Raw genomic sequence first — 27,426 nt, 5'->3', positions numbered from 1 at the left:
GAGGAGCTTGGAGGACCTGCAGGCAAATAAGTACAGCAGCGCGTTTAGGGCTGGAAACAGCATTTCAGACTCTTGTTGCTAATGGGAGCTGACCTCTTACAGGGAATGGATGAGGTCACCCGGGGAAGAGTGAAGAGGACAAAGAACCATCCTTTAAAAAAAAAATCCCCACAAGTAAAGGACACACAAAGGAAGACCCAGTGAAATGCCCAGAAGAAACCTTTAAATAGGAAGAAAATCAGGAATGTAGCAATTTAAAAAAGAGCATGAAAGAAGTTAAAAAAAAAAAAAAAAGGAATATCCTAGAGCCATCTTTTATGAGGGTAAAAGCCGAACATAAAATACCCAGACAGGCTGCAAAGTATCTCAGTATTTTCAAAAGTCCTAATTGCATGCGGAAGAAAGCTCATGTGAGAACCAACGTGTGTGTCTGACACTGTCTGGTCAAGTTTCCTGTACTGACACTCTGGATTAACACAGCATGGTCTGTGCTATTAAAAATAGCTTTTTGAGAAGTGATAGGTTATCATCTGCATAAAATTTAATTATATGCAAAATGTTCCATATTGGTTATGGATTCATACATAGTCATTGTATAAAATCATACACTGGGTTGAGAAACACCAAATTAAGGAAAGTGCTCTCTTCTAAAACGGAGGAACATGGAAAGGCGGTACACAGGGGACTACTATTCTGAAATTTATCTTTGTAAAAAATCCTGGGAAATGACTCTAAGTAATATCTGAATCTGGCTCTGGGTAGAGAATAAAGGAGTGAGTGTAATGAAGAATAACAAAGACAAGTAACATGATGGCAACCATGTCGAGTGCTCAAGAAAGCTCAAAGAGGGTGACCGCAAGACGGGCTGGATGTGGCAATTAGGAGGTCTCTGGTGACCTTTCGATGGCAATCTCAGTGGGTGGCTGGGGTGGGGCAGAATGGAAGCGATAAAGGACTGTACTGTGTTGAGAAATTAATGAGACTTCAAGAAACGGACAAGTCTTTCCTCTTTAAACAAGTTTGCTAGTAAAGGGAGATAAGACAAGAGCTTCAGGCAAAGCCTAGAGAGGACCTGTGGTAGTTTGCCTGTTTTGTTCTGTTGACTGGATGGGGAAGTTTAAGTGGCCTGAGAACGGAGAGAGAGTGAAGATGAGGGCAGCGGGCAGAGGATGATGACAGAGCAATAACAAACACTCTGTCCCAGGCCCCATGCGAAGCACTTTACACACACTAATTTAGTTAGTTCTGTGAGGTACATACTATGATCCCATCTTACAGACAAATAAACTGAGGCCCAGAGAGGTTGAGTAACTTGCCCAAGGTGATCCAGTAGTAAGTGGCAGTCTGGCCTGAGTCAGGACACTCTACTGCAAGCTTCTAAGGAGGTTGGGGGCAGGAAACGATCCAACATGTGGGTACGAGGAGGGTTCTCCAGAGGCCGAAGGGCACCTCCACGGGCTGGTGGGAGGTCCTGCAGTGAAGGGACTCTTAGAAGACTTGGCCCTCGGCGGGTGAGAGCTCCAGGTGTAACCAAGGGTTAGAACAGCTGGTTCTGGGAATAAGAAAACAAGCTCCCAAAGGACATATAAATGGGCCGGCTCAGCAAGCAGCCCAGAGAGGCCTGGTGAGGGGGGTGCTCACATCTCTGGGGTGGTCCCTGCAGGCTAAATGGTTTCCTCCAGTGACCCCCTGCAGTTAGTCCAGGAGCAAGAGCAGAGCAAATGGAAACCTCTTAAGAAGTCTGACTATAAAAACCCAGTCTTGGCAATGGATCTTAAGGCTCTTAGCCCTTGAAAGACAGGGCACATGACACTCTATTGGTGAGCTTCCAGAAAGAGGAAGACACTCGAGTCAGGATTAAACCTTAATAAAAAGACACCAAGCACCAGGGCGTTAGGGATTTCACAGCGACGGGGCTGCTGGCTTGCACTCTGAGGGCCCCTCTGCTTCCACAGAGCCTGCCCTGTGGCATCAGGCCTCGCTGAGCCCGCTTCTCTCGGGACTTCTGCAAGGACCGGCAGGGCCCTGCCTCTTCTACAACCTTTTCCAGGGTCCTGTAACCTGGCGCATGGATGTCTTGCTTCTCTAATGAAACTCTTGAAGGAATTCAATGTCTTTTTTTTTTTTTACCTCTCAAATCTCAGCAAACAAGGGTTGCAAACAGGCACGCTTCACAAACACAGGCTGGAGGCACCCAGGGAGCCTACAACGATGGCCCCAGTACAGCCACTGAGGCAGAGTCTACACCGTAGTCAAACCAGTAAAATACTCAACAGAGAGTAATTCCTACCAAGCTGGTTTCACACTCGGGGGCCTGGGAAACACTGCAGGATGCTGGGCATTCAGATCAGGCTCCCGATGCCTTTTAGGGCAACTCAGACATGTTGGTTTCCAGCTCTCAGAGCTGAGGAGGGTGGGATGTAGAAGAGGGTGCTGGGCTTCAATCTGTGTCACCTGCAGCTCCTGTACCCACCTCATGGCGCAGGAGCCTTCCTGCCAACCCCCTGGAGGGAGTGCAGCACACTCCCTCAGCTCACCGTGGGAGCGGCCCCGCACCCGTCCCCACCACCTGGGTCCAGCACAGCAGTGCGAAAGGGACTGATGGAGAGAGGTCTGCCTGCGGCTTCTCCTACCTCCAGGCCTAGGGGACACAAGGTCAAAGCCACCCCTGGTGCAGCTCGGCCTCATGAAACCGCCATGTCCTGAGGCTGTGGCTTGAAAAGAAAGTGCCAACCTTGGGGAAAGGCCTCTGAGCACCTACCTCCATGCAGCTGGGGCGGGGATGTCAGACTAATGGGCCTGGCCCCAGAGCCATACGGGGAGGAAGCACCTAGGGCTGGGGGCTGGGGTGGGGGGCCTGCCCCTGGGCCCAGCCTTACAGCTGAGCCACTGTCCCAGCAAAGGGCAGCATAAAACCAGGCAGAATTTCCAGAAGTTTATTGGAAACAGGATACAAATTGATCAGTGGATGACATATACTTACAGACAGACCACTCTGTAATAGCACACACTCAATGGATTATCCCGGGGAAACACTCATGACCACTGATGCGTGGTCTGGGTGGGTGTTCTCCAGCAGGGAAACCAGAGACTGGGGGAAGAGGGATGGGCCAGGGTGGACAGGAAACTGGAACACAGCCTCCCTGAGGGGAAAGGCGAGGTGGGGCTGCTAAATGAGTAAATTCCCCCAAAGGAGAACTGGGACAACTGTTACAAATAGAACCCCTCCCCCACCTCCCCAAAGCACTTTCCTCCCAAGCAGAGTGACAGAGAACCTACAGAAACCCACCAGGGCAGCTACCTCCACCTCCACTCACGGGGGTCTTAGGACAGCACAGGGAATCCACAGTGGGCCTGGACGTGGCAGAGAGCGGGCCAGGGCCACGCGTGTCCCGGGACTGCTTGGCCTCTGACCCACCACTCGCCTTCCCCTGCTCCGCTCTGGGGACTGACTGCAGGGGGCCTGACTGCAGTTGGCCTGTCCCCAGCTCCCAGGTCAGCTGGCTTCCAGCTGCATTTAGCTAACGCAGAAATCTGGAAGGCATGGGGAAGGGAGAAGCCAGGCTATTTGTGCTCCCGCTTTGCCTGGGGTGTGGTTTGGGGGGGTATGTTTCTGGCAGGGCCCAGGTCTCCTCATGGCTTCAGCTCCCACCACATAGGCCTTCTGCAGACCCAGGCTCCACCCAGTGTCCTGACCCCCAGGATCTGGTCCCACCAGCTCTGTGGTTCCCTGTTTCCAGTTACCCCTCAGTGGCATCTCAGGTCTTCTTATTTCTCAGTTAAACAGTTTCCTGGATTAAAACCCCTCTGTTTTAAATATATAGACTTTTCTGGTTTTCTTGGTTGGATGCTGACTGATAGAAACCAGGCTGTGGACAAGGCAGAATCATGAAAGGCAAGCTGAAAGCAGTTGTGTCCTCTCCTGCACCACCTCGGGGTGGGCGGGCGATGACGGGGGAGGAGGAGGACGACTCTCGGGCTTCAGTGTCCTTATCCGAGAGTGCACAGCAGCCCTGGGCACGTCTGCTGGGAAACGTGCGGACGGGCGTTGCATGTCACCCCACAAGCTCGCTGCTCACAGTGCTGCCATGCCACTGACCCACAACAGTGACACCGTGGCCCCAAGAAAGGGGGGCGGCCGGGAAGGCCTCTCAGCACCAACTGCTCATTTGGCAAAGAGGGATGCTAGAGGCTCCTTGGCATCCACCCTCCAGTCCCTGAAGGTTCAGTGCTGGGGGACTTTCCCGAGATGAAGTGGGAGCCTGAGGTCTTAGCCAGCAACCTTCCTACGGGGGGGCGGGGCTGCAGAACCGGGAGTTTTCACCACACAGTGAAGGGAGAGCTGTCGGAGTGCACCTGTCCCACAGCAAAGCATGAACTGGAGCCGGCCTGGGACTCCCTGTTCTTCCTGCAGCCCTGGCCTGGCCCGTCTCCAAAGCTCCTTGCCTGGGGAAGGAGGGCCTCTCCCCAACAAGCTGGCAGAAAAGTCACAGGCAGCTAATGGCTCCTTTAACCACAAGTCATGGTTCCATGTGGATCAGGAGAGGACAGGGAGAAGGTGAAGGAATCATTCCACGATCTGTATCTATCGCACAGCAAATCCAGGGCAGGGCATGGGGATACAGCTTGGTTGCGTCTCTTTCTTTAGAAGACATGGCGCATGGCTGGTGAGGCAAGAGCCGGCTGCCTTCTCTCTCCCTGGGGCTTTAATAGAAGGAGCTTCTCTGTGGGACCCTGAGGGCAATGTCTGCCCCGCCACCCGGCTCACTAAGACCCACTCATGGGGCCCCAAGCCAAAACCTGGAACAGCTCCAAGAGTTGGCAGTGGTGAGAATGTCCCGGGGATCATCCCTCAAACACTAAGACGAGAACCAACCCCTCCTGGGGAAAGAAGCCACAGTGCCTGCGAGGCTGGAAAAGGAAAAGGCAGCTTGTGCTTTGAGCGTCACCCTCAGTGATCACGCATCACGTCCTCTGCTGAGCTGAGCCCAGCCTGCGACGACCAGACATCTGGAGCATCATGGTCACTGTAGGGAAACCTCACTCTGCCTGGGTGTGTGTGGCGGGTGGGGCACTCAGCTCACTCAGAGCCACTCTGTCTTGCAAGCAGCTGGCCGTTTGAGGCACCTGCTGTCAGCCACCCAGCTGTCTCCCGGCCGCACGCTCCAGGGACCACAGGGAGGCCACACTCCCACTGTCTTTCACGCTGCTGTGACCCTGTGCCCTGCAGCCTGTCCCTGCAAACAAAGGCAGGGAAGCAGCAGATTCACATCTGCTTGGGGAGCAAACGGGGCATTAAGGTTTCCCTGTCCCCGCAGCTGTGTACACAGTGGCAGAGTGGCCCACCTGTGACGCCAGCAGGGCATGTACCAGGGCAGACAGCAGAAACAGGGTCACAGACAGGTCTCCTGGGGTCTAGGCACAGGTGCTCACAGAAACGGCTGGGTTGCCAGGGTGGCGGAGGCAGGGCTTCCACACAGACTTACCTGCAAACACAGCTCTCTCACTTCACCCTTACAGGCCACACAGACTCCACCTGCTTAAAATTAACCTGGATGAATGAGAGTCCTAGAAGGACCAACCTGGCTGCAGCAGCTGGTTTGGCTGTGAAAGAACAGGGCAGGACATGAGAGCTGGTCACCATGATACACACGCTCAGCATCTGCTCTCGCTGGACTGCCTGGGACTAAGCAGAACCAAGAGAATGCCAGCCTCTTTCCAACAATGAAGCACGGATGATATAAAGAGTCCACAGGCTTCCCAAAGACGATTTGCTTATCTTTTGTCAGAACCGCAGGTAATTCTGTACCTGGGAGGGATGAAGGTAGGGGGACAAATACAGGATGCAGGAAGTGGAGGACAAAATTTCCCCACTAAAAAAACGGGGAGTGAAGCCTACCGAGAAAAAGCCGAGGGACAGTGACAGCTGGGATGGGGGGGAACATCCTGAACTACATCAACATTGGCACATTTCTTAAGAAAAATCCATTTAGAAACATGCCGTATCCCTCGAGTCCACACTGAAACAGCCGGCGACGGAGAGAAGCTGGCACATGCAGGGCGGCAGCGGCTCTGAGCCTGCAGCAGCCCCACTGCCCCGGAGCCGCGGTGCCCGGGGTTCAGAGTGCCGGAGAAGGAGGTCTCGGAGTAGCTCCCCCAGCCCCTCAATTCCCCAGGCAGGTCCCGTTCTGGGGCAGCGAGGTCTCTAGAGGAAAGCAAGGGGACACTGATTCACAAGAGGAGATGCAGCTTCGGGGACGGGTGCTCCTGCAGTCTCTTCCCCGGCCTGGTCAAGGCTCCATGGGGTGCACGTGGAGGTCTCCCCCGGGATACACTGGGAATGGGGCTGCCTCCTTCCCAGGCATGGCTATGGACATCAGCAGGACAGTGTAGCAAGTCTTGGATTATAGGATTAAACAGCGATAGCTCAGTCTGACACGCAGCATGTGAGTTCTGGAAAAGGAAAGAAACAGGGTCGAAGTTAGGTGCTGACGGCAGAGGTGAAGGGAGAGGAAGGATGGATCAGACCTCCCACCACCATCATCACAGCCTTCAAGGAAAGGAGGCTGGGCACTGATTCAAATAACGCTCACAATGTCATTGAGGGGTGGACCAAAGGAAAGTTTAACTGAGGCCACGAAAATCTGTAGTGACACTGAGGTATCTTGAAAGCTGGAGTTGGGAAGGGCAGGTGCAGTGGTCAGCAGCCAGGCAGGCAAGTGCTGACATGCATACCGGAGCAACATGGTGGAACCTCTCTGACCGGACGCTAGGGAATGGGGAACGCAACAGGCCTACAGAAGGCATGCCCTGATCTCAGGTAACCATAATTAATCATACGATGCAGGCACTCGGAAGCTAGGGACATATTTTTCCACAGGAGGGGAGTGACCCCAAACATCCACTGTGTCTCAATGCCCCTCCTTCCCAATGCCTCCACTTCCTACTCAAACCTTCAGCTCTCCTGTTCCAGAGCTGCGCATCTAGAGACTCTCAAGAGAAACGGGAATGAGAGGCAGAAGTGCCGGCCAACTAGATTGGCACCATCTGGTGTCACCCAGTAGCTTGTGAAAACTTTTGCTTGTTTACTAGCTAAGTGGCTAGGAGGGAACTGGGGGGTGTCTGCTGAGACAGGATCAGGGACTCGGGCCAAGGCAGGGCCTGGATACTCTCTCCGGTCACACGCTCTGCAACCGGGAGAGGACATGGGGTTAGGGGACAGGGGCGCTCACCTTCACAGCTTCCCTCCATCCTGAGGAAGGGCTGCAGGATAGAGCAGAGCTGCACCTTCACTTCATGAGCCTTTCTAGAATGGGGAGATATATGCACATAGCCTGGTATTGGAGAGGGCTCAGCAAGTATGTGTCCAATTAAAACCGAGCCAGTTCAGTTCAGGACTGGGCTAAGCTGCTTTGTTCCATAGATTATGGAACAAGCTTTCACCAGAACCTTGTGAGGGTAAGCAAGGTTAGGAGCTTGCTCAAGGCCGCATAGCGAGTAAGTTGAGGAGTCAGGATTTGAACTCAGATCTTCTTAATTTAGGTAGAGTTTTTCCTGCTACTCTAAGCTGCCCCATTCTCCATCTATCCCAGTGAGAGCACACTGCTCTCTTCAGTGTCTAAATTATGGGTTTTGTGTGTGTCAGTATCACCAATATTTCTCAGAAGCCTCTCTCCTTTTGTGTGTGTGTGTGTGGGGAGAGGTGGGGGGGCGGGCAACTCTGCCATTCATTTATCCACCCGCCTATGGAATTAAGCCACCTGCCAGAAGAGTCACTTGTAAATAGTTCCCAAAGTTTCTGGCCTACCATGGTAAGTTGTGCTTTCTTCTATTTGAGCTAAACTTACCTGCTCCAGGTTTGAGAGCAACCCTCTCCTCCCACCAGCTCAGGATCTGGCATCCAGGTTCACACCTGCTTTCTCCACATTGGCCAAGGTTTTAAGCTGAGATATGTCACCCCTTGCATTCTGGGCTGAAGCATCCCAGTGCTTACCACCTGTGCTTGTAACACCAACATGTCTCCCTGCTCAAAGCTTCCTCAGCCCTACTGCATTTCCTCGAAGCAGGGAACCAGAGCCACGTGAAGGGTTCCAGATACATAGGGGCCCAGAAAGAGATCTCGCCCATTCTCAGGTCTCCTTCCTAGATGATGTAGCCCAGATCATTTCGGTTTACACTTATAAATAAATTATCATATATATGCATCAATCTACATTTGCTACTTTTGTCTATACTAAGTCCGATTTATAAGCACTTATTATTTTTACAAGAATTTCCCTTTTGCTTTGACTATTAATAAGTACTTAAAGGGCTTCCCTGGTGACTCACATGCAAAGCAGGAGACCCGGGTTCAGTCCCTGGGTTGGGAAGATCTGCTGGAGAAGGGAATGGCAACCACTCCAGTATTCTTGCCTGGTAAATTCCATGGACAGAGGGACCTAGTGGACTGCAGTCCATAGAGTCGCAAAGAGTTAGACACAGCTGAGCAATTAACACACACACACACAAGTACTTCAAGTCCCTGGACTTGGAGGTTCTTTACTCTAACCAACTGCTGCAATAGAAACAATCTTTTTTGTTTTATTTTTTTTTAAGGTTTCCAGCTACCAGTATCTGAGTTAATTTCTTCCCTTTCTGAAACCCAGAGGAGAAACCACCATCAGGATTCTGGAGTCTGGAAAACAGATAAACAAGTGATAACAGCCCACGGCATTCAAGAAAGCCAAACCTGAAGCTGGTAGTGTGAAAAGCTGCGAGTCCAGTGTGCACAAAATAGCTCAGGAATGGATACCAGACACCTCGAGGGGGGCGGGGGAGGGCAGACTGCAGCAGAGATCAGTTGAAGGCTGAGGTTGCTGGACTCCTAGAAGCGCTCCTGACTCCACACCCCTCAGCAGCTGCCCACCTCCCACAGGTCTGGTTAGTTGTTCTCTAAAGAGGACCAAATAGGGGTTGCAGGCCTAGGGAGCCCAATGCCAAGCAGGGCTGCCAGTCCCCAAACTGAGGGATTGTGTGAGCGTATATCCACTGAATGGTAAGACCTCCAGCCTTCTTCCCCTTGAGCTCCCAGAAAGCAGGTAGCCAAAACTTTATCCTCTGAAAAAGAGACTATGCTGTGGTCTGAATGTTTGTGTCCCCACAAAATTTATATGTTGAAGTCCTAATGCCCAATATGACGGTATTAGAATTCAGAACCTTTGGGAAGTGCTTAGGTCATGAGGGCATAACCCTTATGAACGGGACTGCTGTCCTGTGCTCAGTCATGTCCGACTCTTTGCAACCCCATGGACTGTAGCCGGCCAGGCTCCTCTGTTCATGGAACTTTCCAGGCAAGAATACTGTAATAGGCGGACTTCCCTGGTGGTCCAGTGGTTAAGAATTTGCCTTCCAATGCAGGGGGTACAGGTTCCATCCCTGGTTAGGGAGACAAGATCCACAGGCCTTGTAGCCAAAAAAACAAACAGAAGCAATATTGTAACAAATTCAATAAAGACTTAAAAAAAAAAAAGAATGCTGTAATAGGGTGCCATTTCCTACTCAAGGGGATCTTCCCGACCCAGGGGTAAAACCCCTGTCTGTGTCTCCTGCATTGGCAGATGAATTCTTTGCCACTAGCAGCTCCTAGGAAGCCCGTTAGTGGGATTAATGTTCTTATAAAAGAGACCCCACATGCTCCCTAGTTCCTTTCATCATGTGATGACACAGCAAGAAGACAGCAGTCTGCAACCCAGAACAGGCCCTTCATCAAAAGCCAATTATGCTGGCACCCTGGTCATGGGCTTCCCTGCCTTTAGAACTGTAACAAATTTCTTTACAGATGGGTTTACAGTACCCATCTGTACTATTTTGTCACAGGAGCCTGAATGGACTAAGATAGATGGAAAGCATCTTCTCTGGGAAATCTGCCCAGCCCACAGAAAGGACCTGAGGATACTGACCCTCGGGCCACTCAACAAGCAGCCTGGTCTGATATCCTTTCTGCGAGGTGCGCTACAGGCTGAAGCACAGAGCTTTCATCTGATTTTAGTTTCCTACTCTTAAACACTATTACACAACCAAAGGTCATCAGGAAGATACCTCTAACACAAACGTTAGAGACCAAAACAGAGAAAAATGCAAATTGGAAGAAATGGATTATTCATGGAGAAGAAAACTCAAGAAACAGAAACCACTATCATTAATATCCTCAGACAGGTAAGGAAAGATACAGTGTCCACAAGACACAAACAGTATAGTATTTCAAAATAAATTGAGAGAACCAACAGAGTTGGCAGGGAGCCTGGAGAAGGACTGAAGAGTTCTGCTTCCTATTGTCGTTATCCAGTCATTCAATTGTGTCCAACATTTTGCGACCCCTTGGACTACAGCATGCCAGGCTTCCCTGTCCTTTACCATCTCCCAGAGCTTGCTCTAATTCATGTCCATCGAATCAGTGATGCAATCCAACCATCTCATCCCGTTGTCCCCTTCTCTTCCTGCCCTCAATCTTTCCCAGCATCAGGGTCTTTTCCAATGAGTCAGTTCTTCACATCCAAGTAGTGTGAGCCAAAGTAGTAGAGTTGGCCAAAGTAGTGGAGCTTCAGCATCAGTCCTTCCAATGAATATTCAAGGTTGATTTTCTTTAGGATTGACTGGTTTGATCTCCTTGCTGTCTAAGAGACTCTCAAGAGTCATCTCCAGCACCACCGTTCAAAAGCTCAATTCTTCTGCTTCCTATAATGGTGGGCTAATTTATACTGGGTTAACCCTCCAGCCAAAAACAGTGATAAATTCTATATAAAATATAAAAGCAAGTGTTTGAAGATAGTGGAGAGCAACCAAAATCAAGCATAAACTGGAAGAGAGATGACTTGAAAAAAGGCGAGACTAGGTGAGATTCACTGTTAACAGTACCCCTGTGAGCAGTTCCATGCCGTACAAGAGGGATATAGTTCCAGCAGAAAGCTGCAGTCTGACTGAGCTAAGGAATCAGGAACAGATCAGAGTTCAAGGCTGCCAATACAGCTGGAAATTGAGGGAAGAGATCCTAAAAGAAAGGACACAGGTAAGGGGGAGTCCCCAGATCAACATACACACTCCTCTCAAATCATTGGCCGATTTCAGAATTGCTCACACACAAAATGAGACTCCAAGGAGCCCACTGGAAAGGTTAAAAAAAGGCTAAGGAACAACCTTAGCAGCTGTCCAGTGCTGGGAAGACAGAGTTCAGAATTCAAATTCTACCAAGTTAGAAGGACAGGGCAAACAACTTGGTCTTTCCACTGAAATCTCATGGAACTAGGAGCATAACTGAAATAGACAAGCCCTAATAAAGCCAGGTGGTGCTAGCAGTAAAGAGCCCTCCTACCAATGCAGGAGACTTAAGAGGTGATCATCAAATTTAATTGCTTGCTAGAAGATATATTAATACTCTACCGAAAAACAAAACCAAAAAACTCCATTGAGGAAAATAACAGAATCCTGAGTCTCTACAACTTATCATCCACACTGACCAGTACTCATTAACTGTTAGACCTGGGAAACAGGAAAATGCAACCCATAATCAAAAGAAAAAAACAGTGAGTAGAAGATGATTAATGGATGATTCAGTTGTTAGAATTAGCAGATATGGACTTAAAATATTTACTATGTTTTAAAAATACATTGGAAAAGATGGATGTGTGGGGGACAATATGGTATATTTTAGGAGAAATATCAAAGACCTAAATGGGAATTCTAAAACGGAAAAATACAAAATATGAAATGAATAATTCATTGGATGGATTAATAGAAGATTCAATACTGCTGAAAAAATAATCAGTGAACTTGTAGATCTCCCAACACTATTCAAACTGACAAATAAAGAGTAAATACTGCATGACTCCATTTAATAAAATTCTAGAAAATGTAACCTAATCTATGGTGCCAAAAAGCAGATTAGCAGCTGCCTGGGATGATGTGGGGGTGATAGGGAGGACAAGAGGGCCAATTATAAAGGAGCAAGAAAAGTTTTGAGGGTGACAGGCAAGTTTATTATCTTGATTATGGTGATGGCTCCTGGTATGTGTGTGTGTATGTTAAACTTATCAAGTTGAATATTTTAAATATGTATAATTTACTGAATGTCAATCATGCCTCAGTAAAGCTGTTTTTAAATTAAATGATAATGGAAAATAGCTTTATAAGGTATTTAAAATATGTGCTAGAACAACCTGTGCTGACTTTAGAGATGCGTTAAGAATCATTATATTCTGAGTTTACTAAAACTAGAAACATTTTCTAGTTTTAGTTTTTTAATTCATTTAAAAAACTAAAAACAAGGGAAAAGGAAAACTGGTACATTCATTTTAATATCAGACAAAATAGAGGAATATTAACAGAAGTAAAAAGGATCATTTCCTAGTGATAAAAAGGTCAAAAAGACATAAAAAAGTCCAACGACATATATATCCAATAACAATTTCAAAATTACATGAAGTAAAAATTGGCAACTTTTAGGGAGAACTTAGACAAGCCTGGTTGGAATATAAAGTAGGGTAAAGTAGTATTCTGCAGAAAGTAGAGTAAAAAGACAGGGGAAGAAAACTGGAGGAAAATGAGAAGAAAATCAGAAAGCAATGTAGGAGGTCCAGTATACAGGATCTTGATCCTTTTTCCTGCTGTCTGGTCCCAGATACCTTAAATGTAACCACCCTGTTTCCCCAGGACTCACTCATGGCCTTGCTCAACAACTGCCCCCAAAGAGCTCTTGGAGGCACTCAGTGAAGCTGCAACCAGACCATCATGGGAAGGGTCTTTGCACACATCTTCTTAGGGAGCTCATCTAACAAAGCTGCCTCCAAGCTTATTCCTCAGTTTTACATTAATGACTTTTCATATTCATGTATATGTAAACAGTTGCAGATAAAAATAAATATTTGGTTGAGGGAGGAAAATGCTATACATTATAACTCAAGATGTTTTCTGAGCTCAGAGAGTGCTCAGTCATCTGGAAGGGAAAACAAGAAACACTGAACACAAATAATGAGCAAGGCTGGAACCGTAACAAGAACCCAGTGGGAGTCTCCCAATCAAGGAGGCTGTGAGTAATCTTCTGGAGTCATTGCCCTGGGGGCTCTGCAGATTCAGAAGACCTCTCCTCACTTCTTCACCAGGATCTGAAGAGACTGGGCAGGGGGATGCCTAAATCAGCTGGCTCCTGGAGTTGGGCTTCACTTTCCTGGGGCATCAAGATCTAATGCTGACGTCCCACTGGCTTTCACAAAACCAGCATCAGGGAGCCGTGGACTGCTCCTCGGGTGAATGAGTCCACTCTCTGCTGAGGCAGATTCGCTTCTCAGGAAGCTCCCTCCCTCTGCTGACTTCCTCCCTCTCCTTCCCCAAGCATCTACCATTACCCCTCAAAATAGGGACTCAGTTTTTCAGTCAGAGGTTTACTTCCTTTCTCAGAGGGTCCCCCTATACGTCACTGAGGATGGGAGCTCACAGGGACAGGCTGGTTACAAAGGTTTCCTTGCATGACCCCTGAAGGTAGACACTTACTGAGGGAGCCAGAGCTGGTTCTCACAGCCGTTGACCTCTGAGTAACTACCAAGGACTTGGGTCTCTCCTAAAATCTCCATATTGCTGGTGGTGGTTTAGTTGCTAAGTCGTGTCTGACTCTTGTGACCCCGTGGGCTGTAGCCTGCTAAGCTCCTCGGTCCATGAGATTCTCCAGGCAAGAATACTGCAGTGGGTTGCCATTTCCTTCTCCAGGGGATCTTACCAACCCAGGAATCAAACCAGGGTCTCCTGCATTGCAGGCAGATTCTTTACCGACTGAGCTACAAGGGAAGCCCCCCATATTGCTGAAAGGGTCTTAAACCTAGACCACTTATAGGCTCACGCACTAGCATTTTCCTCAGGGGCAGGATAGAAGAGTATTCTCTGGGAGAAATTGTGATATTTACTAGTAAACCCAGCAATGGACCCTGAGGTGGCCAGTTTGCCATCCTTCCAGAATACGCCAAAACACCAAGGTACTGATTACTCACACTTAAGGTACTTGGGCCGGTCTTCCTTCAGAACCCCTACTCCGATGTGAGAGAACATCCGCTACCCTCACATAATGCTTTAACCGTCCTGAAACTCTCCAGATACATTAGATAATCTTCTATAACTGCTTCACGTTCAATAAACTGAGACCATAATAATCCATTATAAAAACGAAGAAAAAAAGAAACTCGAAGGTCCTTTAATATATTTAATCAGGTTTTAACATTATAGCTTGAGAACAAGACCAGAGGTGAGTCCAGGAGCACTCAACGTTATCCCATAAAAAAAATATTTCAGAAGATTAGAAAAAAATCACAGTCTTTTGAAATGACATAAAAATATTTGACAGAAGGCAGCCCGGGCCTAAGCATGCCTAGGAGTGCCATCAGCTGCTCCCGGCAGTCTATTTTTATTGGGATTTGTGAAGACAGCAGATGCATTTCCAGAGCTCTCTCACTGGTACAATGGCCTCACCTCCACCCATTTCCCAGGGTGGGAAGCAAACAGTTGGAACTCTTGAATCACTGATTTCAGAAATAAGTCATCAAAAGGACAGTCTTCACATACCAGATCATAGTATTATACTTAGAGGCATCCTCATCAGATACCCCCTTCATTGCACAAATACATTGAGAAATGATATTACTCAACGCAGCAAACAAATAAGAAAGATAACAATCTGCGGTATACTCACAAACCTCAAGGGAAATAAGCCAGAAGAGAGCAGATTAAAAAGAAGTTTATTGTACAATTCATCAATTTCGTTGGCTCACATGCCCTGACTCTGTCCCACTGAAAACTCACCTCTCTTCTGAGCCTGCTGCTTTGGTTTTACTGACACACTGAGTCCTGTTTCCGTAGTACCCCTGGGACAAAAGCCATGCCATCTCAGAAGAAGGTTAAGAGCACCTCCAGCTGACGCTCCCTTGCTCTGCATGACTATACAGCAGAAGCTGTTCTCAAAGCTCCCCATGTGATAAAGATGGAGACACAGCAGGAAGTCCCCACGTGCCTGTGCAGTGCAATGGAAGATCTGCTGATATACCAAAACACAAACATCTGACCCTAGGCGGGCATCTCTTGAAATACCTGTACAGTCCTTCTGGAGTCCTTTCTGACTCAGCCTTCACTCTGAGAAAGATTTCGCTGTCTCAGGATGATGCTGTTCTATCCCCTTTGCTGTAGGATCTCTAATCACAGGAACCTACAGGAAGCTAAATGAGCCCTCTTTATAAACTTAATTTTATCTTTAATACTTTTCTAAATAACTTAAGGGCAGTTTTTCTTTATAAATACTGGCCCTGTCTATGTGCAAATATACACTGGAACATATCCATTTACCTTTAAGCAAATCCAAGAGTCATCGTTTTGAGAACCATACCTTTAGGTAAGAAATGAACGTAGTTATAAGGAAAGCATTGACATTATTCATATACAATTCACATATGACTATAAAAACTTTGATTGGTAACTTAACAGTTTTCAAAATAAAACAATAACAGCTCTTCTTTAAAGGAGGAAATGAAATCTTCATGTTATGTGTGTGTGCTCAGTTGTGCCCAACTCTCTTGCCACCCCATGGTCTGTAACCCACCAGGCTCCCCTGTCCAGGAGACTTCCCAGGCAAGATGCTGGAGTGGGTTACTATTTCCTACTCCAGGGTAACACTTAATGAACACTCACTATGTGTCAGAGTCAATCCTGGAAATATAATTGAAACACATCTCACCTTTAGGTGATTGTGGGTTTTCTCTATTTCTTTTTTCTCCCCTCTCTCTGACACTAACATAGCTCCTGTCCCCTAAGTTCCAGAAAAAGGAGGGAGCAGCATACAGGCAGAGGAGTTGTGCAGAAGCAAGAGACAGAGCTGACAACTTTGCTTATAGTTCACAGTGTGAGCAAAGAAAAATGCCCTCTATGTTCGTCTCTGTGTTTACAAATACAAACCCAGCTTTGATACACACACATAAAAACAGAAACGTCTCCCAGGTACATGCTGTACTCAACACACAGATCAGGGATCCTTATTCACCCAGTGGAAACAACCTTAGATTTGGGGTTTAAAATCTCATCTCTGCTAATTGCTAGCAGGGTGACTTTGGGCAAATCCCTTCACCTCTTTCAACTTGGGGTTTTTCATTATTAAAATGAGGGTTATAACATCTACCTCATAAAGTGTTTCGAAGACCAAGTGGTATAAAGCAGGTGAAATTTTTTAATCATTATAACAACTCGGTTAAGGCAAATGAAATCTGTATTTTACAGAAGAGAAGAAAAAAATGGTTATGGAAACCAAATGATTTACCCAAAGCCACACAGGAAACTATCAGAGAAGTTAGCAATTCATCCCATCTCACTCCAAACAGTCAGATGTTCTTTTTTCCACGGCCGAGACAAATCCCATTTCCCCTGCTGCCCTCCCTTTGGGGCTCCCAGACATGGAAAGTAATGCCTCTTCTATCCCCACTGGTCTTAGGGCCTTCTGTTCTCACAGCCACTGGAGTTCCCCAAGTCAGCTGAATGTGGTAGGCGTTTGGCTTGCTGGCAATAAGACTGTCATCTCTAAGTCAGAAAAGCGGGCAGGATTTGGAAAGCACTCTGATGGCACGTGGCCACCACTGGAACTACAGCCTGACGACAAAGACTAAAATAAAGGGACATTGATATGGATCTGGGTAGGTCTGTACTGACTCCAAAATATGAGGCTTTTTATGTGTGCAGGTTTGTTTTTACCCTTAGAATCTAAGTTCCATTAGGACAGTCACAGAGATCTGTGGGTGGCTGGGTACCATGGGTTAAGAAGATACAGAATGCTGACTCCCAGGCCCTAGTCATACCAGGGCCTTTAAGGGGCCACGGCCAGGTGAAAGACAGTGACTTTCAGAAGATAAGAAGAAGCTGCCCACTCATTTTTTTTTTTTTTTTAATGTCAGGTAAAAAACTGCCATGAGTTTGAGCCATCTCTGGGAGTTGGTAATGGACAGGGAAGCCTGGGGTGCTGTAGTCCATGGGGTCGCAGAAAAGTTGGACATGACTGAGCGACTGAACTGAAAAAACTGCCTACCAGCAGGAATTCAGAGACTCTTCCCACCATGAAGAACCTCCAACTGAAGGTGGAGGCTGAGCAAAGGGAGCAAGAAGCAGAAGGAAGAAGCAGACAGGAAGCTCCAAAACTGAGAGGCCTGGCTGGGTATTTCAGTACGATCAGGTTTTGCTCCTAGTTGGACTAGTTCTGTCCACGAGCATCCTGTCTGGTGTGCGCATCTGTCTGACATGCTGATAATTACATAGCAGTGCTAATTGATTTTATTACTGAATCACACAGGGTAAGACTCTTCCATGAATTTGTGCCTATCAATTCCAGTGTATAATGGGATTAACTCTCCCATGAAAATTCACTATTAGCCTAAGATTTTTTTCTAGTACTTTGAGTTCACCTTGGAAACTCAGGTTAGTCAGTGTCTCATATCCTAAGGAAGTAAGAAATAGACCCATTATCCCAAGGAAAACGTCCACTGGGAATACAAAAATGGGGACATTTTCTAAAGTATGTATTTCTGTTACCCTCTTGCCTCTCAGTTACACATCCACCTACTTAAACTCGGCTTTGTGACGCGGGGTGGAGCTGGGACTCTGCAAATGCTTTTCTCCTGTGACATTCAGATCCCTGTTACACCAGTGGGGGCAGGGTGGGGGTGGGCTAGAGGGCACCTGCAAGGCTGGGCAGGAGACGTGCTTCTTGTTCCTGTCGGCAGCAGTGCGTTTCAGTTCCCAGTTTCACCTCATACTCCCAGAAGCGGCCTCATCGCGCTTGCTGAGAGATGCCAGCACCGGCAGAGCAGTGCTCTTTCCTCAAGGGTCTGGGTCCCAGCCCCTTGGGCTTCTAGCTGTGATGACCCCAACTTCTCCACTTTGTTCCCCCAGCTCTAGTGATGGTGGCTGTTTCCTCTCCCTACCCCACTGTACAACAGTGTTCCCTGTTAACCCATTCTGTCCTTCAACATCTATCATACTGACTTCTCATATTAAATGAGCTGCTAAAATAACTTATGTCATCTCTACTTTGCTAATACAGCACATTTGAGAGCCACAACTTCATTTATAACAGTGGGTAAAACAGCAGACTCTGAAATCAGTCACACCTAAATAGGAACCCCAGCCCATTTATGCAACTTCGGTAACTTTGGAAAATTTAATTCACCTCTCCAGGTCTAATTTTTCTCAATCACTTTCATTTATTCAACTAACATTAATTGATCACCTGCTAAGTTCCAGGCACTATGCCAGGCAGCAGAGATACCATGGTATGCAAAACAGTCAAGGCCCCTGACCTGGAACCTTCTGTCAACTGAATCAGATGAGATAGTGCAGGTAAGGCACAGGTAATCAGCCTTCCTCTCTGTACCACGACAGGGAAGCAGAGACAAATGGGTCTTGAGAAAAGTGCAACAGCTACGTTTCCTCTGAAACTGAGACAAGTGTCTTTTCCTTAACAAGGTTGAAGGTCTCGAGCAACATAACCCCGGGGATTCACTGGGCGCTCTTGTCTGTGCCTCCTGTTCAGAGCAGAGAATCAATGCCCTCACAACAGTATCCATTCAGAAGGAAACGGGACGAATGACCCTAAACAGGAGAACACTACATGGTGGCACTTTCTAGAAATTCCAAAGAGACAAGGTCCTGTGATACAAGGGAAGACCAAAAGGAGCTACAACGCAGGGGTAGGACTAGGGCCCAGAATGACCATCACCACGGGGGGTGAGTGGAGAAAGACACTAAAAAGCCACTGTTCCAACATCAGTCACAGCAAGACTCTTTTTACCATACAGAATATATAACTATAAAATAAACAAGAACTTACTTTCTGCAGTAGGACTACATACCTAGACTGTCCAGGGAGGTGGTAAGATGGAAAAGAAAGATTCTTGATTCCATTTAAGGTTGAATCTAAAGGTCCCATGCTGCAGGCAAGGAAAAGTTGGAATGGAATCCCGTCTCCACATTTTGACACAATCCTTCCTTGGACTCTGCTGACTAGACATCAGGCATATTGAGGCCAGGATGGCTGATGTTCTCATTAACAAGGAAGTATTTCTGCAAGACTATTATGCAGCTAAATTCTTGAAAGCCATATCTGCAGCACATTGATACCCTATAAATGCAAACTAAACTCTTCACCCTCAATTTTTTATTCATCTTGACATCACTATGACCATCAAAAGTCATACAGAAGGAAAACAACCATGGGAAATTATTACTAGAAGGTCTCCTCCACATCCTTGCTCTAGGGCCTCATTATAAATAACTTACTGCCATTGACGGAATTTAGAGTCCCACAAGGCATGAAAAGCCTGGAGTTTTATTCATAAATAAATGCCAACATTTAAACAATCAAGACAGCTTCAAACTCCAGGACTATTGAAATGAACAATATGTACTGCCCAGATGATTTATAATGCTTGTGTTTATAGTCCGAATGGGAAGATAACTCAATTCCACCTGAAAAGTCATTATATGGCCAAGCCCAGGAGAAGTACTTTGGATAAGAGGTGACATTTCTCAGTTTTCTCATTTCAAACAAATTATTATTTCTGTATTTAGGACATCACCTAGGTAATTCTTTTCATGACTTATAGTACTCTTGAGCAATTAAGAAAATTTATAAGGTGAATGAAGTCAGGGACAAATGCCAAATTCAAAATGATCCGCAGAACACCAAAGAACCCCCGAGAGAGCACTGCTGTCTCAGACATGAGGCAAAATAATCCCTTCTGCTCAAGAAAACAGAGGTGAGCAGTGAGTGTGCATCACAGCGAGAGCATTATTATCCAGCAGAGGCAACCTGCTAAATACAGACTTCATTTCCAAACCAGCTTCCTAACAGGAAATGGAAGCAAAAAGGTCCCTTCTGAGAAGATGGAGAAATAGCAGTTGGCAAAATGTCTTCACTGTGGCACACGGCAGCCTTCCCTTATATCCCCCTTTCCACACAGTCCAATCAGAGGGAAGAAGAACCTGTCTGTTATACATTCCTGCACATGGCAGCCGACACTCCAGAGCAGTCAAGGGCAGAGAGGCCCTGGCCCCCAGAATTCCTGGGCTTACATACCATCCAGGCCATTGTGATGACTGTAGTTTCTTTTCCCCAAAATGCTCAGAGACGTGTGATTCGGGGTGGCTAGCATCCGCTTGGTGGTTGGGGTTTGCAGGCTTGGTGTAGATCGAATTACATTAGGTTTCTTCGAAGGATGGATCTCTGACAGGGGGAAGAAAGGTTTCTCAACTCAGAACATGGTATTAAAAATCTGTGTGCACTTACCACCAGCTAATAGGCACACATCTTATTTTTTAATGAGCTGAGAGCCAGTTCCTTACGAGCCAGCCTGTTTTCCCAAGGACTTGCATAATGAATCAGCTTCAAGTGCTGTTACCATGGCTTTGTTTATCAAAAGGGAGCTGGTTCTGCCCCTGCTAGCTGAAGCTCTGCACTTCATGTTGTGAGTACAAGAAGGAAAAAAAAAAAAAAAGCCACTTCAGAAGGTCCCTTAAACCTAAGACTGACTAAGGGAATAAGGCACCTGACTCTTGAAGGAATTAGAAATTCAAAGTCTATCTGGAGAGGCAGCCTCACAGAAAACTACCTCTGCGCTCCATCACACTAGGACCAAGGCATGCAGCACATCCGGCGTGGGGCAGCTTTCTGAGCAAACAGCATCCCTCCTCTGGCTCTGCAACCAGATACAGGACCAGGGTCAGTCACGCCCGGCCAGAACCAGTTTGATACGGATGAAATCTGACACCAAACTTCAAACACTAGTGTTAAGAAGTAGCAGAAGAAAAGCTTTGACAGGGGATATATCACAAAACTGTAAGGTGTGTGGTGCACATGTGTTACGTGAAGTATGTTGCTGTCAGTCACGTAGCCCTGCACTACTTAGTACTTTTTGGATCAAGTAGAGGGACATAAATTGCAACACTGCAGAAACTGGATTTAAGGACCTCCGTCTACCACTAAAACCAGGCAACCTCTTCTCTAAAGCTGAACCTGCTCACTGACCCTGAGTTGCCACCGAGCATGCCAACCATGCACAAGCCACCCCATCTTGGCGAGGGCCAGGATATCAGGCTTATGTACTGAAATTCAGGAAGAGCTCCACTGTCTTTACTTGTATGCCTTCCTCACTAGTGGAGGATTTTTGAGGGAAAGGCTGTATTCCAAGGCCATATTCATCTTAGTGTTCCCTAAATAACTTAGTGAAGTGTCTTGCACATAGTGAATACTCAGAAATGTGTTCTATAGGGAACTCGTTCAGTTAGTAAGGACAGCCCCGCTGTGGGTTTGTCTGGTAGAGACAGAGACCAGTTTGCCCATAGGAAGAACATATAATTACCTATGGAAATGCTAATATGCAATGTCATATTCTATTTCTTATGATCATCTTATGATCAGATACTTTCCTTTGCAAGGTGGGAGAGGCTTCTAGGATTAGGCCCTGCAAGGGAACATAGTTAGAAAACTTCATGGACTAGATCACCACGAGTTAGGGCGTACCTGTGATAACCATGTGATATTTTAGGGAGATATCAAAGCAAGTCTTTAGGCCCTGAAGGAATAAAACAGGAAATAAGGTGGCAAAGTAACATCAAAGAGGAAGCTGTGCACTCTGACTCTTAGGATGATCTGATAAAGACCAGATAATATACTAAGTTTAAGGCTACACTTTGATTTTTAAAAGACTAGACCTCTTAAGTCTGGACACTTCATAAGTATAAATCTTTCTGACAAAATAATAAGGTTCAATGCAACTCTGAGCACACACCTAATTTTTACTGAGAAGATGGAAAAGCAAGAATATTAGAAGCATAAAAACATGCCATTATAGGTCCTAGGTATAACAGGAACTATTTTAGAAACCACTATTTCACAAATTATTTATCTTAAAACTCTGCCAAAAAAAAGTTATTTCTTGGTAATATTATATTATTCTTAATTATTATATTTCAAGATATAAATGGAACTACCATATTTGATGATTTTCAAGTTAAATAACAGGATAAAAACCAGAAAGCAATACTAATGCTCCCCTCTCAAGTAACCATAATTGGCACATCAAAACTATAAATATTGTTTAAAGGTGGTTTAAACACCAGTTTTATCTCTTTTTATTAAAAAAAAAAGTACATGAATCTTTCTCTATTTAAGGGAAGGGGTAAGGTGGGTTTGAAATAGTGGAAGATTTATATCAAAATATTAAAAATATTCATCTTTGGGATTTCCCTGGTGGTCCAGTGGCTAAGATTTCACCTTCCAATGCAGGGGGTGCAGGTTCAATCCCTGGTTGGGGAGCTAAGATGTCACATGCCTTGGAGACAAAAAACCAAAACATAAAACAGAATATATTGTAACAAATTCAATAAAGACTTTAAAAATGGTCCCCATCAAAAAAATCTTTAAAAAAAAAATTCACCCTTAAGAATTCCCTGACATTCCAGTAGTGAGGACTCAGCACTTTCATTGTCTTGGGCCTGGATTCAATCCCGGGTCAGTATAAAAAGACCCTGCAAGCCATGTGATGCAGCCAAAAATAAAAAAATTCATCCTTAATTTTATAATAACTTGGGATGGTGACAGATGGTAATTAGAATTATCATGGTGATCATCCTATAATGTGTGTAAATGCCAAATCATTTGTGTGGTACACCTGAAACTAATATAACATTATAAATCAATTATATATCAATTAAAAAAAAAGAATATTCCTCCTCTAATAATTTAGTGATTCTCATTTTCCTCTTCTTGCTTAATCTGTATTTGTATACATAAATACACATTACATTTTTATTCAATTATATTTTTAGGAAAAGTAAACCTATCTCTAACTCTGTATTATGTTCTCTGTGTGTTTTGGTAATCAAACATTTCTCACATAAAATAAATGGACTGTTCATATGAAGTTATCCAATTTCAGCTACTTGAAAGGCTTCCATTTAATATAGGTATGTTAATATTGAGTAGCCGGTGATAAGATACAGATACTATTCTCCAAGCTTTTCTTCTATTAAAAAATACCCACCTAAGTACCCAATGATACATGCCAAAGGTTTCCTAGTGCTTTTGCTTTTCAGTGGACTTCCAGATAGATCCGCATGTCTGTCTGCATCTGAGGAGAAAGAAACACGGAGACAACCAGTGAGGCTGATTTCTCTGCCTATGCTACACACACCACAGAAATAAAAGGTGCAAGTGGAAAACAGTACAAAAAAAAAAAAATCCACCAGTTTCCTTCATAATTTTCTTTGGGGTTTAAGAATAAACTGGTTCCAGTTCTGGTTCCATATTACTGAATGGGGTTTTACCTGGGGAACACTCGCTTTAAAGTCCCTTATGAAACAGCTAACACATCTTACATGCACATGCTTTCTTTCTGTGTTCATACATCTGTAAATAGTGGAAATATGCTTCCTGTCTAGCCATGCCATTTCTACATTATAGTAGAAAAGCTTACATACAATATGAGGTGTTATCAGTCCTAATGTAAGATAAATCTGGCATGGAAGACAAAAATGATGGCTGGCAAAGGCAAGAGGCGTGACCGGCCCTGACCTTGGTGGAATGACTCCCTATGGAGAAGTCTTCATCTATCTCGATTAACTTTCCGTTCCGTTAGATGAGCCTCCCCCAAGTAAAAATGGGCCACTTGATTTTATCACTAGCTTTCTGTCCTTCATATCCTATTATGATGTCATTAGCACTGAGACTGACAAGGTTTCCTGTATGCAGACAGGCATTTCATCCAATAGTAAAATACTGTAATGGATATTTGTTCATAAAGTTCACATCACAGTCATTTCAGAGAAAAATAAAGCACACAACACAAACACTCTCTGTTTTAATTAGCTGTCATTAGGAGGAAGAATAGATGTGAAAGATGGCTGCATCTCATACAAGAGCTAAGTTACAGAGTTTGAAGTACCCAAAAAACGTGTATTGAAATGTTTTTTAAATTTGCAGCTATTGTCATAAGAGCTTAACAGAGTAGCTTTAGCAGATATGATTCTGCCATGTTTATGCCTTTTGTCAAAAATGTCTCTATAGATTTTCTGTGATTGAGACCACATTTCTAGGCCTATACACAGGACGTTTTCTTTGACATCCACAGGGATTCTCTGCACAATTAGTGTTAAAATGTATAACTCAATCTGGAACTTCAAATAATTTAGAATTAAAAATTAACTTTTTCATAAGCTCTAACCCTCTCATCAAGGAAATTCTTCTCCAATAACTACTAAACAGAAAAAGGTGGGAAAGTAGCATTTAAAAATATTGAAATAGACAAAGCACATAACGCAGAGCCTGGAATCTGAATATGTATCCCAAGCACTGGCTAATTACTATGCAACCACTGACAACTATAAATGGTCCAATTTCTTCTCCTCCTACTCAGTTGATTTCCTTTGAGGAAAAATAAAATAAAATTACTAAGCTATGAAGCTTTTCACCTGTTGTTGAATAATAGTGACGTTACAGGCAGAAATATAAGAAGCATATTTTGGAGGAGTAATCTAAACAAACATTAACATGCAGCCCAAACCCTGCAAGGATTGAACACCTGTCACATCACTATGATTTAACAGTAATAATTCTTTCCTAGTATTACTAATTCATCAAAAATTCAAGTTCTACTTAGGAAGAGGACAAGAGAAAAATATTTTATTAATAAAATAAAGTTTCAATGAATCATCTTAGTATTTCCTCAATGTTTTGGACAAAAACCATTACTGTATTGTTAGTAATAAGATTAACTTCACTCTTTACTCCAGTTTCTAAGGCCCAGAGGAAAACTGCCAAAGTGGCTCCAAGCAATAAACTCCCACATGACTGTCACCTTGACAATAATCAAAAAAACCCATCAAGAGTCACCAACACAATACCCAAAGACCATTTCACTTCATATTAATCTGCTTTTAATTTCTCACTAAATTAGTAGGATTAATTATGCAGTGTTCTAAGTGGCAATTTACAGAGCACTTGAGTGGGAGATCAAAGCTCTTTAGAAGATTCCACCTTTCATCAATCATCATTATAAAGGAAGTAGTTGGTGGCAAGAAAATCAGTCTCAACCATGAATAATCAAGATGAAAGGTGGGTGCTAAGACTATTTAACATAGAAACTGCAACCATTAAACGATTACACTGAAAACCAACAGAAAAGAGAAAAAGCTTCTGTCTGGAGGGAGTGATCATAAACTTAGATGATCAGGGCCACACTTGAGCTGGTTATAAAAAATTGTGATTTGTACTCAAGACCAGGCCAGTGGAAACTTGTTCTCAAGTTATTCACCTAACTCTATCTAAAGAGGACTAATTAGTATGTATTAAAAGCACACAGGGAAAGAATGCAAACTGAGAAATGCCCAAAGAAACCAGAAAGAATCAAAATCCAGCCAGAGCGAGAACATCCTCATCTCACTCCAAACAGTTGACCAAGCATGAGGCATATTTTCATGGCTTCTGGAAGGCCGAGCTCTACTTCCTTGAGGTAAACTTGGAAAAAAGTTACCCATTTCTGGGCAACGCATGGCTATCTTTCTAAGATGTTGTGGAAATATTACAGGGGAAAATAGAAAGCTTGCAAAAAGTACCTACTGAATTGAAATTCACAAAACTATCTCATATGAAAGTGAAAGTCACTCACACTGAGCGACCACATGGACTACAAAGCCCATGGAATTCTCCAGGCCAGAATACTGGAGCGGGTAGCCTTTCTCTTCTCCAGGGGATCTTCCCAACCCAGGGACTGAACCCAGGTCTCCCGCATGGGCCTTCAAAATTGCTATCATAGTAAAACCATTCATAGAATTTTCTTATAAGAAAATTTTCTTATAAAGGCATTTCAAACAAGACACAAAACAGATGTGCCATTAAAAAAAAAAGATTCAACTACTTAAAAAGTTACAAAACAAAACCTGCTTGGCCAACACAGCATCAACAAAATCAAGGACAAAACGGAGGAAATATTGGGTTGCCCAAAAAGTTTGTTTGGGTTCTGCCATACTCTCTTATGGGGAAACCTGAACAAAGTTTTTACCCAACCCAATATTTGAATTGCAGATCAAGAGCGAACTACCTTAAAATACAATAAGTTCCCACAAGCTGGTATGATTTTTAACAGAAAACAGGCCAGGGCAAAAACAGTTGACAAAAAAGGAAATACAAATGGTTTTCAAACATATGCAAAATGTTTTACCTTATTCAGAATGAGAAATGCAAGCTGATATAACTTACATGTCACTTACCAACTAGTTAAGGGTTTCAGAGATCAATAACACTGCTGGCAAGGCTCTAGAGAAACAGGCACTCTGCAGACGCTGTGGTGGGAGAGTGAATCACAGTCTTTCTACGGGCAACTGGGCAGTGACTATCAAAAGTCAAAGTGAAAGTTGCCTGACCCAGATGTTTTACTGTTAGGGATCATATGGGATTGCAAAGAGCTGGGCATGACTGAGCGCCTGCGCACGCATGCACACACACCTGTAAGGTACATACACCAGTCTTAAAAGGTATCTATATAAGAATATTTGTTGCAACATTACTTATAATAGTGACTGGAAACAACCTAAAATATTTTAAAATAGGGGAACTGGCTCAAGTTCAAAATATAGACTATTATGCAGCTGATTAAAAGAAGAGGTAGCTCTCAATGAATTGGTATGAAATGGCCTCCAAGATCCATCAAGCAAAAAAGGCAAGGTACAGAGCAATGTAGACATTAACATCTGTACAAAAACAAAGAAGACACCTAGTTTTGTTAGAGATACACATGTCATCTCTGGACACTTTAGACACTGATGACAATGGTTAGCTCTAAAAAAGGTATGAACGGGAATGGTGTTGATTTGGCCTAAGACTTGTAGCCATTTTTGTTCCTTTAGAAAAATTTAAAAACATCCATTCGAAGATAAGTTTTTACTAAAATAACAACTATCAAAATAAATAAGCCAGAACTGTTCTCTCCTAAAGTTAGAACTTAAAATTTCAAAAACTTTATATAATTATTAATAGTAACTTTTGCTGAGAAACCTCTACAAAACTCAAAATATGTATAAACAAGTTTCTTCTGAATATGGGCCCCTGGGATACTTCTGAAGTTGAATTAGCATGTTCAGAGAAAAAAGGGCTCCAGGTTCCCCTTTGAAGACATTTATTCTGGGGAATGGTGCTATCATAAAAGTCCAGTGTGTTATCAACTCAAAAACTACTTAATTATTCATGTAAGCTACAGAGGGGGCACCTAAGTCATTTGGATCCACTTCTCTAGGAACTTCTGCTTCATCTATTGAATACTGCTAACATATTGCTCATATTTACCCCCAGTCTCTGTATCCTAAGTCTCAGATAGAAACCATGTGCTC

The 27,426-nt window shown here is 44.6% G+C and overlaps 1 protein-coding gene across 5 annotated transcripts in view; it reads right to left on the bottom strand.

Moving 5' to 3' along the window:
- Positions 1-2,921: 2,921 nt before the first annotated feature.
- Positions 2,922-27,426, bottom strand: part of MTA3 (metastasis associated 1 family member 3) — a 211,745-nt gene continuing 187,240 nt past the window's right edge. For 4 of the 5 annotated variants that reach the window (XM_040224560.1, XM_040224561.1, XM_040224563.1 and 1 more), the window contains exons 15-17: positions 23,088-23,174; positions 20,123-20,269; positions 2,922-6,453 (exon numbers count right to left, since the gene is read on the bottom strand). In XM_040224560.1, coding sequence (XP_040080494.1) covers positions 6,428-6,453; positions 20,123-20,269; positions 23,088-23,174 — 260 coding nt within the window. In that variant the 3' untranslated portion in view covers positions 2,922-6,427. Of the gene's footprint in view, positions 6,454-7,232; positions 7,307-20,122; positions 20,270-23,087; positions 23,175-27,426 lie in introns of all 5 variants that reach the window. The other variant, XR_005718373.1, reaches the window with a different exon arrangement.

This window comes from Oryx dammah, unplaced genomic scaffold, assembly GCF_014754425.2.
Source record: "Oryx dammah isolate SB20612 unplaced genomic scaffold, SCBI_Odam_1.1 HiC_scaffold_25, whole genome shotgun sequence".
Classification (NCBI taxonomy): Eukaryota; Metazoa; Chordata; class Mammalia; order Artiodactyla; family Bovidae; genus Oryx; species Oryx dammah.
The sequence above is the reverse complement of the archived record's forward strand: the minus strand, read 5'-3'. Positions and strand labels throughout refer to the sequence as shown.